The sequence below is a fragment of the Carlito syrichta genome, unplaced genomic scaffold (assembly GCF_000164805.1).
Source record: "Carlito syrichta isolate Samal-C Ts95f unplaced genomic scaffold, Tarsius_syrichta-2.0.1 Scaffold301890, whole genome shotgun sequence".
Classification (NCBI taxonomy): domain Eukaryota; kingdom Metazoa; phylum Chordata; class Mammalia; order Primates; family Tarsiidae; genus Carlito; species Carlito syrichta.
Genome location: NW_007245986.1, coordinates 391022 through 408128, shown reverse-complemented (window position 1 = coordinate 408128; position 17107 = coordinate 391022). Strand labels below are relative to the sequence as shown.

Below are 17107 nucleotides of genomic sequence, written 5' to 3'. Positions count from 1 at the left end.
TCTACAATAAATAAAAAAATCAGCTGGGCGTGGTAGTGCATGCCTGTAATTCCGGCTACTCGGAAGGCTGAGGCGGAATGATCTCCAGAGCCCAGCAGATCGAGGCTGCAGTGGCTGGGAGTGGCCACTGTACTCCAGTCTGGGCGACAGAGTGAGACTCCAACTCAAAAAAAAAAAAAAAAAAAAGTTCCCATTTATCTAAATTCCATATTTAGTTACTTTTATATTGTTTAGAAGTCCACTAACATTTTTAGTCCCTTAGTTTCCTCATAAAGATAATGGTATGCTGAGCACAGAGACTCACTCCTATAATCCCAGCACTTTGGGAGGCAGAGGCAAGAGGATTGCCTGAGCCTAGGGGTTCAAGACCAGCCCGGGCAACTTGGTGAGACCTCATCTCTACAATAAATTTTTAAAAAATTAGCCAGGTGTGGTGGCACATGCCTGCAGTTCCAGCATCTACCTGGAAGGCTGAAGCGGAAGGATCACCTAAGACCAGCAGGTTGAGGCTGCAGTGGCTGTGATTGTGCCACTGCACTCCAGCCTGGGCGACAGAGTGAGATCCTTTTAAGTAGAGATGGAGTCTTGCTATGTTACCTAGGCTGGTTTCAAACTCCTGGGCCCAAGCAATTCTCCTGCCTCAGCCTCCCAAAGTGCTGAGATTACAGGTGTGAATCACCATGTCGACCAATGTCTCATTTTATATTTATTTCAACTGTTAAAAAGAAATCAAGTGCTCTGTACTTGTTCCAGAAAGAATAAGACCAAAGCAATCAAGAAGTCCAGCCTTTTCTTTTTGTTTTTGAGTTGGAGTCTCACTCTATCACCCAGACTGGAGTGCAGTGGCACACTATTGGCCCCCGCAGCCTCAATATGCTGGGTCCCAGCGATCCTTCCACCAGCCAGAATTACAGGTGTGCGCTACCACGCCAAGCTAATTTTTGATTTATTGTAGAGACAAGGTCTCTCCAAGTTGCCCGGGCTGGTCTCAAACCCACGGGCTCAGGCAATCCGCTCGCCATGGCCTCCCAAAGTGCTGGGATTATAGGCTGAGCCACTGAGCCCAGTCAAGTCCAGCCTTTTCAAACTACAAAAGAAAATAACAAATTATCAAGGGGCCTTGGAATGCAAAATTCAACATCGACAGATGCAGGCTTTTTCATCACCTGGCTGCTTTTTCAAGGAGCATCATCACCTAGCAATTTCATAAGTGATGCACAAAAGGGGTGCTGTCTGAAGTAGCGTCTGCCTTGCTATCATAAGTATTAATGAAAATTAAAAAAAGACTCCTTCACTCACCAGGTGGAAGAGTAGAGAAGCAGCTAAAAATATTCTGAAGTCCTTCACAGTTGGTGTTTTTAGCCAACTGAAAGGGGAAGTGGGTTCAGTACCACAACCAAGAGTCACACCTTTCATCCTTCCTATGTAATCTACTTAGGAGGAATGTTTCATAAAGAATTACAGTTTTTAAAAATATATATCAAAAGGTAAGACTGTCTGAAGACGAGTTGTAATCCATCATCTTAATTTTTTCTCATCATCCTTCCACCTCCCTCTGTCTAGTATCTCAAACCCAACAATCCCGGAAACCCAATGTGACCTCCAAAGCACTATTCCCAAGACATGCCTCTGTCCTATCCCCCCTTCCCTCTTCAACTGGCCTGACTCTTTTGGTCAGTCATTACAGTTGCTGAACTATATACGCACTCATCCACCCTGTCCCGTTCTTGCTGTCAAAACCTGTTGAGCAAAATCCTGACTCTGGTTAAACCTGACTGGCCATTCCTTTCCTGCACCCATGTAGCTGAACTGTGAGGGAGAAAAACACCCAACCAGTCTGACTGATCTAATTTTTTTTTTGAGACGGGGGTTTCACTATGTTGCCCAGATTTCGAACTCCTGGGCTCAAGGGACCCTGCAGCCTCAGGCTCCTGAGGCATGGGCCACTGCATCCCGCATGACCAATCTAATTTTAATGACGATGACCTTCAAATGAGTCCTTCAGCTGTTGCGCATACTAACACACTACATCCATCCATGCCCACTCTCCTAAGGGATTACTTCTCACATTATTGCCTCTCTCAGCCTCCCAACTCCCTCCCCCAACCACACTTCCAGCTGATGACTCTGATTCTGACTTCACTAAGAATACTGAAGCAACCAAAGAGCATGGGCATAAGCTCCACCACCACATCACTAACATCTGCCTCTATGCACTCTGTGATCCCTGCAATTGTACCCACCAGGGAACAGACGGCACTGTTTACAGACATTTTTGATTGTCACAGTTAGAGATGGTGGTACTACTGGTATCTATCAAGCGGAGGCCTGGATGCCACTGAATGTTCTGTAATACCCAGGATACCACAATACCACAACAAAGAAGTGTCCAGTTTAAAACACCAATGCGGTTGAACGAGTCCACCACAAATGAACACTCACTGCCCCTACCTATAGCCTGTCCTTCCCACCAGATTCTTCCCTCTCACCTACACCTGCAAGAATTCTCTCCAGTTCCCCATATCAAAGCTCCACCTTCTACTAGATAGCAAGAGAAAAAAGACTCTCAGCCCAGGCTCTGCTTTCTTCTTCCACCCCATTTCTTTGTTCCCTTTTTTAGAACACCACCTCCCCCCAAAAGTTGCCCTTCCTGTCTCAATTCTCCTCTTCCCCTTCTCTCTTAAGCTTCTCCAATCAGGCTTCCCCTTTCATCTCGTCATCAAACACAGCCCTTGTCATGGTCACCAATGACGTCCATACCACTAACACGGAGGGTTGGCCTTCACTCTCACCCCACTTGACCTTCCAATACCACAGCTCATAACCTCCCCTTCCCTATACTTTCCCAGTTTGGCTTCCAGGACACCCTACTCCACACCGTTCTGGCTTTCTTCTTCCCTCTGCGGGTAGGCCTCCTCACTTGCTGCATCTTCCTCCTGCCCTGTCCCGCCCTGCCCATGCTGGGGTGCTGGAGGTTAGGCCTCATACTGTTCTCTGCCTACACTCCCTTCCGTGGGGATTCACCCAGTGCAATGGCTTTAAATTCCATCCTGAGCCAACGTATCTCTAGCCCAGACCTCTCTTTTACATTCCAGGCTAGCATGTTCAACTCCCTGCTATATTTCTGCTTGGTTATCACATGTACAAGATGGAAGTCTTGATCTTCCCCCCAGCCTACTCCCCACTCAGCAGATGGCAATCCATCACTACAACTGCCAGGCCAAAAATCAGGACTGATCTTGACTCTTCTGCACATTTCTACATCCAGGCCATCAGGAAGTCCTTACTTTACCTTAAAAAAAACCCTAGAATCCAGTATTCCTCATAGCCTCCCTCTCCTCTGCAGTAGTGCATGAGCCTCCTAACGAATCTTCCTTCTACCACAGACTACCTACAGTTTATCCTCATCCCAGTAGTAACAGTGATTATTTAAAATATGTCATCTCTGGCTGGGCGCAGTGGCTCACACCTATAATCCCAACACTTTGGGAGGCCGAAGTGAGAGAGATGCCTGAGCCCATGGGTTTGAGACTAGCCTGGGCAACTTGGTGAGACCTCATCTCTACAATAAATCAAGGAAAATTACCCAGGTGTGATGGCACATGCTTGTACTTCCAGCTACTTGGAAGGCTGAGCAAGAAGGATCACCTGAGCCTAGCAGGTCAAGGCTGTGGTGGCTGTGAGTGTGCCACTGCACTCCAGCCTGAGCAACAGAGTGAGACTCCAACCCTCCAAAAAATAAAATAAAATATGTCAGCTCATGTCATCTTCTGTCGAAAATTCTCCAAGCTGGGTGCAGTGGCTCAAGCCTATAATCCCAGCACTTTGGGAGGCTGAGGTGAAAGAATTACCTGATCTCAGGGGTTTGAGAACAGCCTGGGCAACTTGGTGAGACCTCGTCTCTACAATAAATCAAAAAATTAGTTGGGTGTGGTAGCACGTGCCCATAGTTCCAGCTGCTTGGAAGGCTGAGGCAGAAGGATCGCCTGAGACCAGCAAGTCAAGGCTACGGTGGCTGTGAATGTGCCACTGCGTTCTAGCTTGGGTGACAGAGTGAGAGTCCAACTAAAAAAAAAAAAAAAAAAATTCTCCAAAGGCTTCCCCTCATTCCACTCAGAGAAAAGCCAAAGTCCTTACATCGGCTTACAAGACGCCGCATAGTCTGGCCCCAAGACCCTCTGACCCCATCCCTGATCTCACTCCCCTGTTTACTCTATTCTGTCCTCCTTGCTCTTAGTAAGAGAATGCTTCAAGTTGCTCTTATCAGGAGGCTTCTGTACTAACCAGTCCCTAAGAGGATCTGATGACACTCTTCCCTCATGGTGCATGGCTATTCCCTCACCACCTCCAAATCTTGGAGAAAGTGGGAGCAGAGCCACCATAAGACCCTGTCACCTGATTTATGGACACAGACAACCTATACCCACTTTCCCCCTACTTTTGTCCATAGCACTTATACCTTCTAACACACTACAAAATATATTTATTTATTGCAGTGTTTATCTGTTTCCTGCACTAGACTATAAGAAAGAATATGACGGGGACCCCCAAAAAACAGAATTCATGTATAAAAAATTGTGTATTTATTCTAATATGTTTAAACTTCAGTCTCCTTCAAAGTTCTCTCCATCTGATGCAATACACCTATCACGATGCTTTTTCCACTGCTCAAAACAGTTTTGAACTCATCCATTTTGATGATTTCTCATTGTCCACATGGGCAATATGTGTCCCTTTGAGGACCTTTTTTATTGGGGAAACAAAAAAGTCTCTTGGGGTGAAATCAGGAGAATAGGGAGGGTGGGGCACAGGGGTCATGTCATTTTTGGTCAAAACTGCTGAACACTCAGTGTGGTATGGGTGGGTGCACACGTAAATCACCCACCATGAAATGGGCAAACAGGGTGAACAAATCTCAAGAAAAAAATTCACTGAAGCCAAATGCAACTTTCACAACAATGCTAGTTAATATACACTGATGCTGATAGGTTCCTAGAAAACTTATCTAGGCAGAGGACACCCGAACTACAAGGGACCTGTCCTCCAAAAAATAATTCTGGGTTTTTTGGGGTCCCTTGTACAAGTGAACGATTACATATATCATTTACATATATATACACATTCATCCAATAGCCACTATTTACTATACTTTTGTCCTGTTTCCAAAGGAATTCCCACCAACACTTGAGCTGCATTTCTCCAATCTTCTTCCTTCTCATATATGGATGCAAGGTGCTGTCTTATGGAAGCAACCTGGAATAGCAGAGATAACATTAGATTATTTCAACTGACAGTAACTAATTAAAATAACCAGACAAGCCGGGCTCGGTGGCTCAGCCTGTAATCCCATGCCTTTGGGAGGCTGAGGTGAGTGGATTGCCTGAGCCCGCGGGTTCGAGACCTGCCTGGGCAGCGAGACCTCATCTCTACAATAAATCAAAAAATCAGCTGGGCGTGGTAGCGCATGCCTATAATTCTGGCTACTTGGAAGGCTGAGGCGGAAGGATCACCGGAGCCCACCAGGTCAAGGCTGCGGTGGCTGGGAGCAGCCACTGCACTCCAGTCTGAGCGACAGAGTGAGACTCCAACTCAAAAAAATAAAAATAAAAAAAATAACCAGACAAATTATTCTATCGTAGCAGTTCAATATGTTAAACTAGCAAATTAACAATACAATTTTATCTAGAGCAGCCAAACTTTTCTATGAATTTTGCATACACAATATCAAAATAGTGAACTGAAACAAAACATTTCTGTAATGTGAATTATGGCATTATTGTAGTTTAAATGTTAAATTTTGCTTTTATGTTACTGTTTACATAACATTGAATTTTTCCTTTGTTTTCAGACTAATCATCAATTTTACTGATTTTTAAAAATTGCCTAAAGAATAATGGCTCATAAAATCAAATTTTACTATATGAGCAAATGGCAGTTACAGTTGCAACGTCTTAATATTTATTTTATTTTACATCAAAAAATGCTGTTTGGCTGTTTTGTCAAAAATGAAATTGAATGATTATGTCCTTTAAGAATTTAATAACATCAGATTCTCAAGTTCAAAAACTACTACTTGAGGTTTTTACCTGCTCCTCAAATGAAATGACTCTAGGCTGGATCTTCTCCAACGTGAAATGGTAGATTTCTTTGGCTGTGCTATCAGGCAGGTTAGGGAGATGTGTACAGAAATCAGTGAGCAATTGTCGCGAGATCACGAGGCTGACATTCTCATTTACCACTTGTTTAAAAAACAGGAGATAAGAAAACACAAGTAATTTATAGGTTTCCATTAAGCAATCATCTTTACCTAAAATTAATCCTGAAAACAATCTATGTGAGTGCAACCTTCAAGGCATTATTCAGAGATGCCCATACCCCCCACCTGACATTACACCATCATTTTTCCTTATGCCGAACTACTTGATTACATAATGTTTATATCAAAACAGTAGAAATACCATTACTTCTCTAAGAAACAGAAATGGTTGAAAACAAATTTTAACAACTGAGAATTGTATACTCTTCCTTTTTCTTCTTTATTTTTCTACAAAGTGAAACCACAGAAACACCTATATTTTTATTTATGTGCTTATTATGCCTGTGTAGCTCCAAAAAGAGTTTAAGAAAAAACAGAAAAAAATTGTCATGAAATTTAAATAAAGCAAGCGCTGCCAGTACAGTTATTGCCACTAGGACTTTCCCAATAAAAACAACAAATAAGGATTTCAACCAGCAATGGATGTACTGACATTATTTTATGACATTACTTATGAACATTTCTGAGGTGTTATTGGATGTGATTAATACTGGAAGTTCTGGAGCCCCAGCTTCCTCCACCAATCACATGACCTCAGATAGACACGTGACTCCTCTAAGCTTCTGCTTCCTCATCTATAAAATAGCACAATATCACTTATCTCAGAAGTTCGTTATGAAACTTATTAAATGCAATAATTACATAAAGCACTTTAAACAATACCTGGCACATAGCACTCAACAAATGTTAGTTAGCATTATTATTATATATATATATTTATATTCTATTTTATTTTTAAAATGTAGGGTAAAATTCAGGATTAGGTATACAAGTTGCCATCGTACAGGTAAAGTTTGGGCCTCCCTTTGGTCCCCACTTTGCCTGGTTTGAGATCAGGTACCCTTACTGATGTCATGCTCCCCCAACCCCACCCGGCAGTATCCCGGTACTGCCAATCCCTTTCTTGCAGTATCATGGTAAATGTTCAGGGCCCACTTATGAGTGAGAACATGTGGTACTCTGTTCTATGTTTCTGGGATAGATCACTGAGTATGATAGATTCTAAATCTATCCAAGTTGCTGCAAAGTCCATATGTTTGTCCTTTATGGCTATCTAATATTCCATTGTGTATATATACATTTAAAAAATCTAGTCCAGTTTTGATAGGCAGCACGGTTGATTCCATGTTTTTGTTATTGTGAATAGTGTTGCAATAAACATGCGTGTGCAAGTATCTTTTCTGTAGAATGATTTGAGTTCCTCCAGGTATATTCCCAGTAGGGGGATTGCTGGGTCATATGGAAGGTCAAGTCTAGTTCTTTTAGAAATCACCACACTGCTTTCCAAAGAGGGTTGCATTAGTTTGCATTCCCACCAGCACTGGAGAAGCATTCCTTTCTCTCCACATCCTTGCCAGCATTTGTTGTTGTCTTCTTTTATTAATGATGGCCATTCTTAATGGAGTTAGGTGGTATCTCAATGTGGTTTTGATTTGCATTTCTCTGAAGATTAGTGAGGCTGAGCACTTTTTCACGTCTGTTATCTGCCCGTATATCTTCTTTTGAAACATGTCTATTCATGTCTTTTGCCCACTTTTTAATGGGGCTGGTTTTTTCCTTTTGGCACGTTTGAGTTCCTTGTAGAACCTGGATGTTAGGATTTGTCAGATATGTAGTTGGTAAATATTATTTTCCATTCTGTGGGCTGTGTCCCCGCTTCCTTGATGGTTTATTTTGCTTTCCAGAAGCTTTACAGTTTCATGAGGTCCCGCTTGTCTATCTTATCTCTTATGGGCACTTGGGGCTTTGATCAGGAATTGGTTGCCAGTTCCAATTTCCATAGGGGTATCGCCTGCATTTTCTAGGGTTCTTATAGTTTGAGGTTTTACGTTTAGGTCCTTGATCCATTTAGAGTTGATTTTTGTGTATGGTGATAAGTAGGGGTCCTGTTTCAATCTTCTGCATGTGGTTAGTCAGTTTTCCCAGCACCCTTTACTGAATTGGTTCTCTTCTCCCCAGTGGTTGTTGGTGGAGCCTTTGTTGAAGATGAGTCGGTTGAGAGGGCCATGGGTTTATCATAGATGGCGCTTACTATTTTGAGCTATGTTCCTTCTATGCCTAGGTGTTTGAGGATTTTTATTATTATTATTATTATTATTATTTCTCTTTTTTTTTCATTAACGCCGGATCATAGTCATCATCATCCTAACAGTGTGTGTACTCCCACTCACCCTCCTAAGAGTTTAAAAGGCTTTCGAGCACAGGGCTTGCTTGGTGGGCTGAGAATATAGTTTGGATGTCTGTCCTCTCAAATCTCATGTTGAAATGTGGTCCCCAGTGTGGGAAGCGAGGCCTAGAGGGAGGTGGTTGGGTCATGGGGGCGGATCCCTCATGAATGACTTGTGCTGGAGACCAGCTCCAGCCAGTTCAGGGTACTCCAAAGGTGGAGACAGTGTCAGGGCGATTGGGGGGAAGAAGAAAGAGAGAGAGAGAGAAAGAAAGAGACTGGACCCCAGTCTAGTGCAGAAGCCCTTATTATTTTTTAAATGCATCATTCTTGTGAACCATTGTTTAGATAAATTACTCATGACTTTTTTTTTTTTGAGTTGGAGTCTCACTCTGTCATCCAGGCTGGAGTCCAGTGGCATGCTCCCAGTCACCGCAGCCTTGACCTGCTGGGCTCAGGCGGTCCTTCCACCTCCCTTCCAAGTAGCTGGAACTACAGGCATGCATCACCATGCCTGGCTAATTTTTTGATTTATAATAGAGATGAGGTCTTGCCAAGTTGCCCAGGCTGGTCTGGAACCCGAGGGCTCAGACAATCCTCTCACCTTGGCCTCCCAAAGTGCTAGGATTATAGGCATGAGTCACTGCACCCGGCCCATTACTCAAGGCTTAAAGAGCAGTTACTAAAAAATAAATGGTAATTCAGCCAGGCTTGGTGGCTCAGCCTGTAATCCCGCGCCTTTGGGAGGCTGAGGTGAGTGGATTGCCTGAACCCACGGGTTCGAGACCCACCTGGGCAGCGAGACCTCATCTCTACAATAAATCAAAAAATCAGCTGGGCGTGGTAGCGCATGCCTATAATTCTGGCTACTTGGAAGGCTGAGGCGGAAGGATCGCCGGAGCCCAGCAGGTCGAGGCTGCGGTGGTCGAGGCTGCGGAGCCCAGCAGGTCGAGGCTGCACCACTGCACTCCAGTCTGGGCGACAGAATGAGACTCCAACTCAAAAAAATAAATAAATAAAAAATAAATGATAATTAAAAAAACTGTTTAGTTGATGCAAATTATTTTTTAACAGCAGACTGCTTTTCTTGGTGGCTGATTGGATTCAAAGTTTACATACAGATCAAAGTTTATAAAAAGCACTAAACTTTTGTGACTACACTGCAATGTGTTTTTTATTTGCTTGTTTTAAAGAGATAGGATCTTGCTCTGTTGCCCAGGCTGGGGTACAGTGGTGCAGTCATGGCTCACTGCAGCCTCGAACTCCTGGACTCAAGTGATCCACCCACCTCAGCCTCCTGAGTAGCTGGGACTACAGGCGCACACCACCATGCCCAGCTAATTTAAAAAAAAATTTTTTTGGTAGAGACTGGGTCTCACTATGTTGCCCTGGCTGGTCTTGAACTCCTCAAGTGATCCTCCCACCTTGGCCCCCAAAGTGCTGGGATTACAGGTATGGGCCACCACACCCAGTCGACAATGTTCTCAAGTCACTCCTGTTTTTCCAAAACCACTGCCAGTTCATCTCATATTGCAGACCCTGATTATTGTGGCCATAACTTACAGTTCTTGTAATTAATTAGTTTATATTAATTGGAATTCATTATTGGGTATTACTGCATGTGACTGAGAAAACAGTTTTGTTACAAGAGCCATTAGGAACTTAGATCAGTTAGAAAAAAATTACTATACAGAGTAGTTCTACTCAAGGAAATAAATAAGGATGATAAATCAGAAAACCTAGTTTCTAGTCTAGGTTCTACCACTGACCAGCTAAATGTACTTGAAAAATAATAATAACTTAATCCCAAGACTCATTTTACAATGCATTATACAGGGATATCTGTGCCTATACTGTCTCGTCACAGGATTATTAAAAGGAACCTATGTGATAGATAATATGTGTAAAACCACATTGTAAACTGTAAAGCACCATCAAGTATCATTAATATTGACAATGTAGTTTAAATTACAGGCTGAATTTTGAGTAATTTTCAAGATAACTACATATGTTTGAAGTCAAGGAGTGAAAAAAGTGTCTTGAAGAATGGACAATTCTAGTTCCCAATTCAAAAGGAATGTCCTTAACAGTAATAACAGTTAACACTTATAGAGCACTTACTATATACCAGGTGCTATTCTAGGCACTTTACTATGTATATTAACTCATTTATTCTCCAGATAATTCTACAGGATAAATATCACATTCTCACTTTACAGAAGAAGAAAATAAGACACAAAAAGGTGAAATAACTTACCCAAGAGCACACAGCTCATAAAATAGCACACCAGGACTTGAATCCAAACTACTTTCTTTACCATTATGCTAAATTGTCTCCCATCAGTTACTGTAACAATAACTATACAAAACCTTAATTGAGATTGTAATTCTGAAGATAATTCATTGAAAATTATTCAAGTTAGCTGGGCTCGGTGGCTCAGCCTATAATCCCAGAGCTTTGGGAGGCTGAGGTGAGTGGATTGCCTGAGCCCGTGGGTTTGAGACCCACCTGGGCAACTTGGCAAGACCTCATCTCTACAATAAGTTAAAAATTAGCTGGGCGTGGTAGCGCACGCCTGTAGTTCCAGCTACTTGGAAGGCTGAGGTGGAAGGATTGCCGGAGCCTAGCAGGTCAAGGCTGCAGTGGCCGGGAGCAGCCCCTGCACTCCAGTCTGGGTGACAGAGTGAAACTCCAACTCAAAAAAAAAAAGAAAGAAAATTATTCAAGTTGCAAATAGTTTAAATTCTAAAATCAGTCAATCTCAATGCATACTTAGCACTGATAATTTCATATAAAATAAGGCTTGAGAAAGTTTTAAAGTCCTAGCTCAGCAATACAAAGCAAACTTGAAATGTCCATTTCACTTACTTGCTTCCACAAAAGCTTTCAAAGCTTCTAGTTGTTCTGCCCCAGATAACTGAATAGCTTTTTCCAGGATCTGACGATATCTAAAACAGTACCAGATAAAAATAATGTTCAGAGGGTACTATATTTTCTAATGCAAACGTTGAGGATTAATTTTTAATTTATAATACTAACTTTGATGTGTGTTTACTCATCTCTATTGACTCTGGTTTCTTCCACAGTGCTCTAGTTTGTGGTTTTCTTTACAGTACAACACAGGGTTTTGGTTTTTTTTAAGTTTCTAGTTCATTACAAGAAACGCTAAATCTGTAATTCTAAGATGCCATTTCTTCTACTTCTCAGTACAATATACCAGGATTTATTTTTATTTTTATTTTTTTTTGAGCTGGAGTCTCACTCTGTCGCCCAGACTGGAGTGCAGTGGCCGCTCCCGGCCACCGCAGCCTCGACCTGCTGGGCTCCTGCGATCCTTCCGCCTCAGCCTTCCAAGTAGCCGGAATTACAGGCATGCGCTACCATGCCCGGCTGATTTTTGATTTATCGTAAAGATGAGGTCTTGCTGCCCAGGCGGGTCTTGAACCCGCGGGCTCAGGCAATCCACTCACCTCAGCCTCCCAAAGGTGCGGAATTACAGGCTGAGCCACCGAGCCCGGCTTATACCAGGATTTTTAAAAAAGTTTTTCAGTTTATCAGAAGAAAGAATGAATCTATAACTTGAAGTTACTAAACCTAAGGTGCTGCCTTTTCTTGAAAGTTTTAGTTTGGAATTTAAACTAAAAAGTCAATTTCATTCAATTATTTAATGCACAGACACACAAACATTTGAAGTGACCCAGAACCCTTGTCCCTCATGAACCTAATGAACCAACAACAGGATAATGTTGACTAGGCATTAGCGATCAAATTTCTTAGTCCAAATAAACTCCACCAAGCCCGATGCATGGACAGAACACGTTTCGTGATGCCAGACAGTACCTATTATTCTTTATTTGTATTCGTATCTAATAACTATTCTACCTAATACCCATGACCACATAAGATTCAAATCAGCACTCTAAAGAGGGTAAGAGAAATGCTAAAAACAAGAACAACAGCAATTACTAGGAAATGGCAAATTCCTCCCTGAAACAATCTCCATAAGAATAGGAATTTTTGTCTGTTTTGTTCACAACTATATACATAACATGGCCAAACAGTGTCTGGCATATCACAAGCACTCAAATATCCAATAGTATCAGTAACATTTTCTTTCTTAAATCGAATAGTTAGTACAGGAGTCTTTTTCTTAGTCATAATATTTTTTTAAAGTATCAAATATAGTTTATAAACCTAATAGCATTATAATTATTCATAAAGTCATCTCAGAATGCATTCAAGAAACAAATTTACACAGAGCCTAAACCATTCAGATTCATGACTTGTTTTTTCTAGGGCAACCCTCCAGTGATCATCCAGCTCTGACGGGCTCCCAACTTACACAGGATTCTCACAGCCTTGGTGATCTGATTTCTCAAAATCACAATGAATCAAATTGGCTTAAGGAAAGCAGCTACTTCGTAGCTCATAAGCATGATGATTGGGTCTTGTGCGTGTGTGTGAGCTGTTATGATGTGAAGATGTCGGTTCCTTACCATCTGACATGAAAAAAGACAGGTGTACTAACAGAAAAGACAGCAAATTCCAAAAGAAGAGATACACTATTCTAAGAGAACAAGGAAATAAGATTCAGTTTTAGAAATAAAATTGTTATTTTTAATATTGCTAAATTTGAGGGGCCTTAATAGCATAGCATTCGGCTATCTGAAAATTCATTAAAATCTTATTCTCTCTCTCTCTCTCTACACACACACACAAATAAATTAAAATTTTCCACATATCTGTATTTATACATTTACTTTATAGCCCTGGGACTGCTTTCAGATAAGTTAATGCATCCAGTGGTTTATTTCCTTTTTAGATGGTTTATTTATTTATTTATTTATTTATTTATTTATTTGAGTTGGAGTCTCACTCCATTGACCGGACTGGAGTGCAGTGGCATGATCACGGCCACCCCAGTGTTAACCTGCTGGGCTCAGGCAATCCGTCTGCCTTAGCCTTCCAAGTAGCTGGAACTACAGGTGCATACTACCACACCCAGCTAATGTTTTGATTTATTGTAGAGATGAGTTCTCGCCAAGTTACCCAGGTTGTTCTCGAACCCGTGGGCTCAGGCAATCCCCACACCTCGGACTCCCAAAGTGCTGGGATTACAGACTTGAGCCACCGCACCCAGCCTATTTTTTCATATTCAGTTAAAACAAGGCTTATGGATTAGCCCTCTTATACTTACATCCTCATAGATTATTTTACACTAATAATATTATACTCAAGGATGATGGGGCAACCCCCTTCAGGTCTGTTCCCACTGTGGGAGTTTTCTGTCCTCTCAAGAAATCCTGCTTTAAAAAAAAAAAAAAAAAAAGATAATAGTCTCACTTATATAAATTTGCTGATAACTTAAGTTTTAGCACATATTTTCATAACCTACCAATCAACTAATCTGTACTGAAAACAGAAAAAAATCTAATAATAATGACAAGTGAAGAGAAAATAAATTCAAAAGAGAGTAAAACAAAATAGGCTAGATCAGTCAGAGAAAGCATTAAGGATAATTATTGAGTATTAAATATGCACTCAATGGGAATGAGAAGTGGTTGTTGTGAAGAATATAGCAAGTACCAAATTTTTTTTCCTTAAATATATTTATGAGCCTAGGCAACATAGCGAGAACTCACCTTTACAAAACATCAAGAAATCAGCCAGGCTCACATGGTGGTGTGCACCTATAGCCCTAGCTACTCGAGAGGCTGAGGTGGAAGGACTGCCTGAGCTCAGGAGGCTGAGGCTGTGGTGAGCCGTGATCATGCCAGGGCAACAGAATGAGACCCTGACTCAAATATATACGTATATGCATATATGAAGGAAAATAAACCTTATTGATTAAGGCTTATTACATCTGTCCTATCCATTTATCATCAGTAAATGTTTACTAAGCATCTATCATATATATCAACCAAAGTTCAGGACATTGATTCCTAGTTTCTCACCACTTGAATTTTGAGGCAAATAAAACATAAACATATGAAAATGTACCTCAGCCATTACTTAAGATCAAAATGAGTGGTACAGGAATGTATATTAATAAATCTTCCATTGACAGTAACAGTGAACTAAATAACTGGCTCAATTCTCCCTCAAAAAAAAGAAAAACCAATATAAAAAGCTGAAAGAACTGCAAAAAGAAAAAACATGGTATAAAATCCCAACAAGAAAGAGATGATAAGGAGAGCATAAGAGTCTAAGACATGAAGCCTTGCATCTGTCTGCAGACATCTGTTGACTTGTGGAAGGGTAGCTGGAAGACAAAGTGGCACCATGTGGGTAGGCACTGCAGGGGGCAAGGGGGGCACTGAGGGGTGGGCACTGCATGGGGGGCCCATTGTGTGGGGAGGGCACTGCACGGGGTGGGGACCCAAGGGGTGGGCTCTGCTCTGGGCTCTCTGCAAGTCTGTGGAGACAAGGAGAAGCGAGCCACAATTCCTGGCTGATTCTCAGAGCTGGACGCACGGGAATGCATGTCCTTGTTTGCCAGAGGAGGAAACACCAGCGCTGGGAAGGAAGGTTCCAAACTCTACTCCAAGAACATCCAGGTTAGCCAACAGTTCTGAAGCTCTGGTCTTAGACTGCCAGCTCCCTCAGGGAATGGGCAGAAAGAAATGAAAATCTTCTCTAAAAGGTAGCATCCAAGGCCTCCAACTGCTTCTAAAAATAAATATTTAAATAATTTGCCAACAAAGATGAATAACATACATGGCAAATTGAGCTAGAATCATCAAAGCAATAGTCAGTAGCAACAACCAAGGACTCAGACACTGACTGGTGTTACCAGAAAGATTGTAATAAAACTACACTTACCATATTCATGGAGACGAAGATAAGCTTCAGAGTCTCAGCAACCAACTGGGAGTCATAAAAATGGAGGCTCGATGGAGCCTCAATAGAGGCTGGGTGCAGTGGCTCACACCTGGAATCCCAGCACTTTGGGAGGCGGCAGCGAGAGGATTGCCTGAATCCATGGGGTCAAGACCAGCCTGAGCAAAATGGCAAACCTCGCTTCTACAACAAATGAAAAAATTAGCCGGGCATGGTGGCACATGCCTGTAGTTCCAGCTACTCTAAAGGCTGAGGTAGAAGGAACACCTGTACCCAGCAAGTCAAGGCTGCGGTGGCCATGAGCGTGCCACTGCACTCCAGCCTGGGTGACAGAGTGAGACTCTGACTAAAAAAAAAAAAGTACCATCAGAAAGATGAAATGATAAAACTAGAAAATGCCACAGCCAGGCTCGGTGGCTCAGCCTGTAATCCCACACCTTTGGGAGGCTGAAGTGAGTGAATTGCCTGAGCCCGCGGGTTCGAGATCCGCCTGGGCAGCAAGACCTCATCTCTACAATAAATCAAAAAATCAGCTGGGCGTGGTAGCGCATGCCTGTAATTCCGGCTACTTGGAAGGCTGAGGCGGAAGGATCGCCGGAACCCAGGAGGCGAGGCTGCGGTGGCCGGGAGGCCACTGCACTCCAGTCTGGGTGACAGAGTGAGACTCCAACTCAGAAAAAAAAAAAAGAAAGAAAATGCCATAACCAAACTGAGAACTCAATGGAGTACGTAACAGACACAGTTAAAGAACTGATAAACCAGAAGGCAAGTCTGAATCAAGCACTGAAATGAAGAATGCAGGAGACGTGAGAGACAGAGAGATTACAGTAAGTGAGCCTAACAGGTGCTTAATTGGAGCCTAGGGGAGAAAGACAGAATGGGGTATAGTTAACACTTAAAGAGAGTGCACTGGCTAGGCATGGTGGTTCACACCTATTATCCCAGCACTTACGAAAGCCTAGGCAGGAAGATCTCTTGAGCCCAGGAGTTCGAGACCAGCCTGGGCAACTTAGTGAGACCTCATCTCTACAAAATAAAAAAGTTAGCCAGGCATGATGGCTACTCTGGAGGCTGAGGTAGAAGAATCACTTGAGCCCAGGGAGTCAAGGATGCAATAAGCCATGTTCATGCCATTGCACTTTAGCCTGGGAGATGGAGCAAGACCTTGACTAAAACCAACCAACCAAACAAATAAATAAATAAATAAAAATAAAGAGAGATAACTGGAAATGTCTGGGGACTTATGAAAGAATTAAATCCATTGATTCGGGAAACCCAGTGAAGTTACAGCTTACATGTGGAACAGAGAACCAGTTCATCTGAGTCAGAAGGGCCTTTGAGTTACATAGTCTCTCTTTGGCTCCCTCCTCTGCTACAGCTTTAGACAAGATCATAAACACATGTACAGTATATATAAAAACAGCCTATAAGTTGTGTAAAAAGGCTTTTCCTATGGTGAATTTATTACACTAATGTTAGACAGTTGTATTAATTCATAGTTATGGGAAAACATTTCTAATTGAGTTTTTAACAAGTAAAGGGGTAAAGTCTGGTAGGTTAAAAATGAGCTATAGCCGGGCTCGGTGGCTCAGCCTGTAATTCCACGCTTTGGGAGGCTGAGGTGAGTGGATTGCCTTAGTCCACGGGTTCAAGACCCACCTGGGCAACTTGGCAAGACCTCATCTCTACAATAAATCAAAAAATTAGCTGGGCGTGGTAGCGTGCATGCCTGTACTTCCAGCTACTTGGAAGGCTGAGGCAGAAGGATCACTGGAGCCCAGCA

The 17107-nt window shown here is 42.3% G+C and overlaps 1 protein-coding gene across 4 annotated transcripts in view; it reads right to left on the bottom strand.

Moving 5' to 3' along the window:
* The window catches only part of COPS4 (COP9 signalosome subunit 4), a 51213-nt gene that overhangs the window by 31002 nt on the left and 3104 nt on the right, over window positions 1-17107 (bottom strand). For 3 of the 4 annotated variants that reach the window (XM_008055604.2, XM_021711156.1, XM_021711154.1), the window contains 3 exons: window positions 11353-11432; window positions 6087-6238; window positions 5150-5253 (listed from right to left, as the gene is read on the bottom strand). In XM_008055604.2, coding sequence (XP_008053795.1) covers window positions 5150-5253; window positions 6087-6238; window positions 11353-11432 — 336 coding nt within the window. The remainder of the gene's footprint in view (window positions 1-5149; window positions 5254-6086; window positions 6239-11352; window positions 11433-17107) is intronic. The other variant, XM_008055605.2, reaches the window with a different exon arrangement.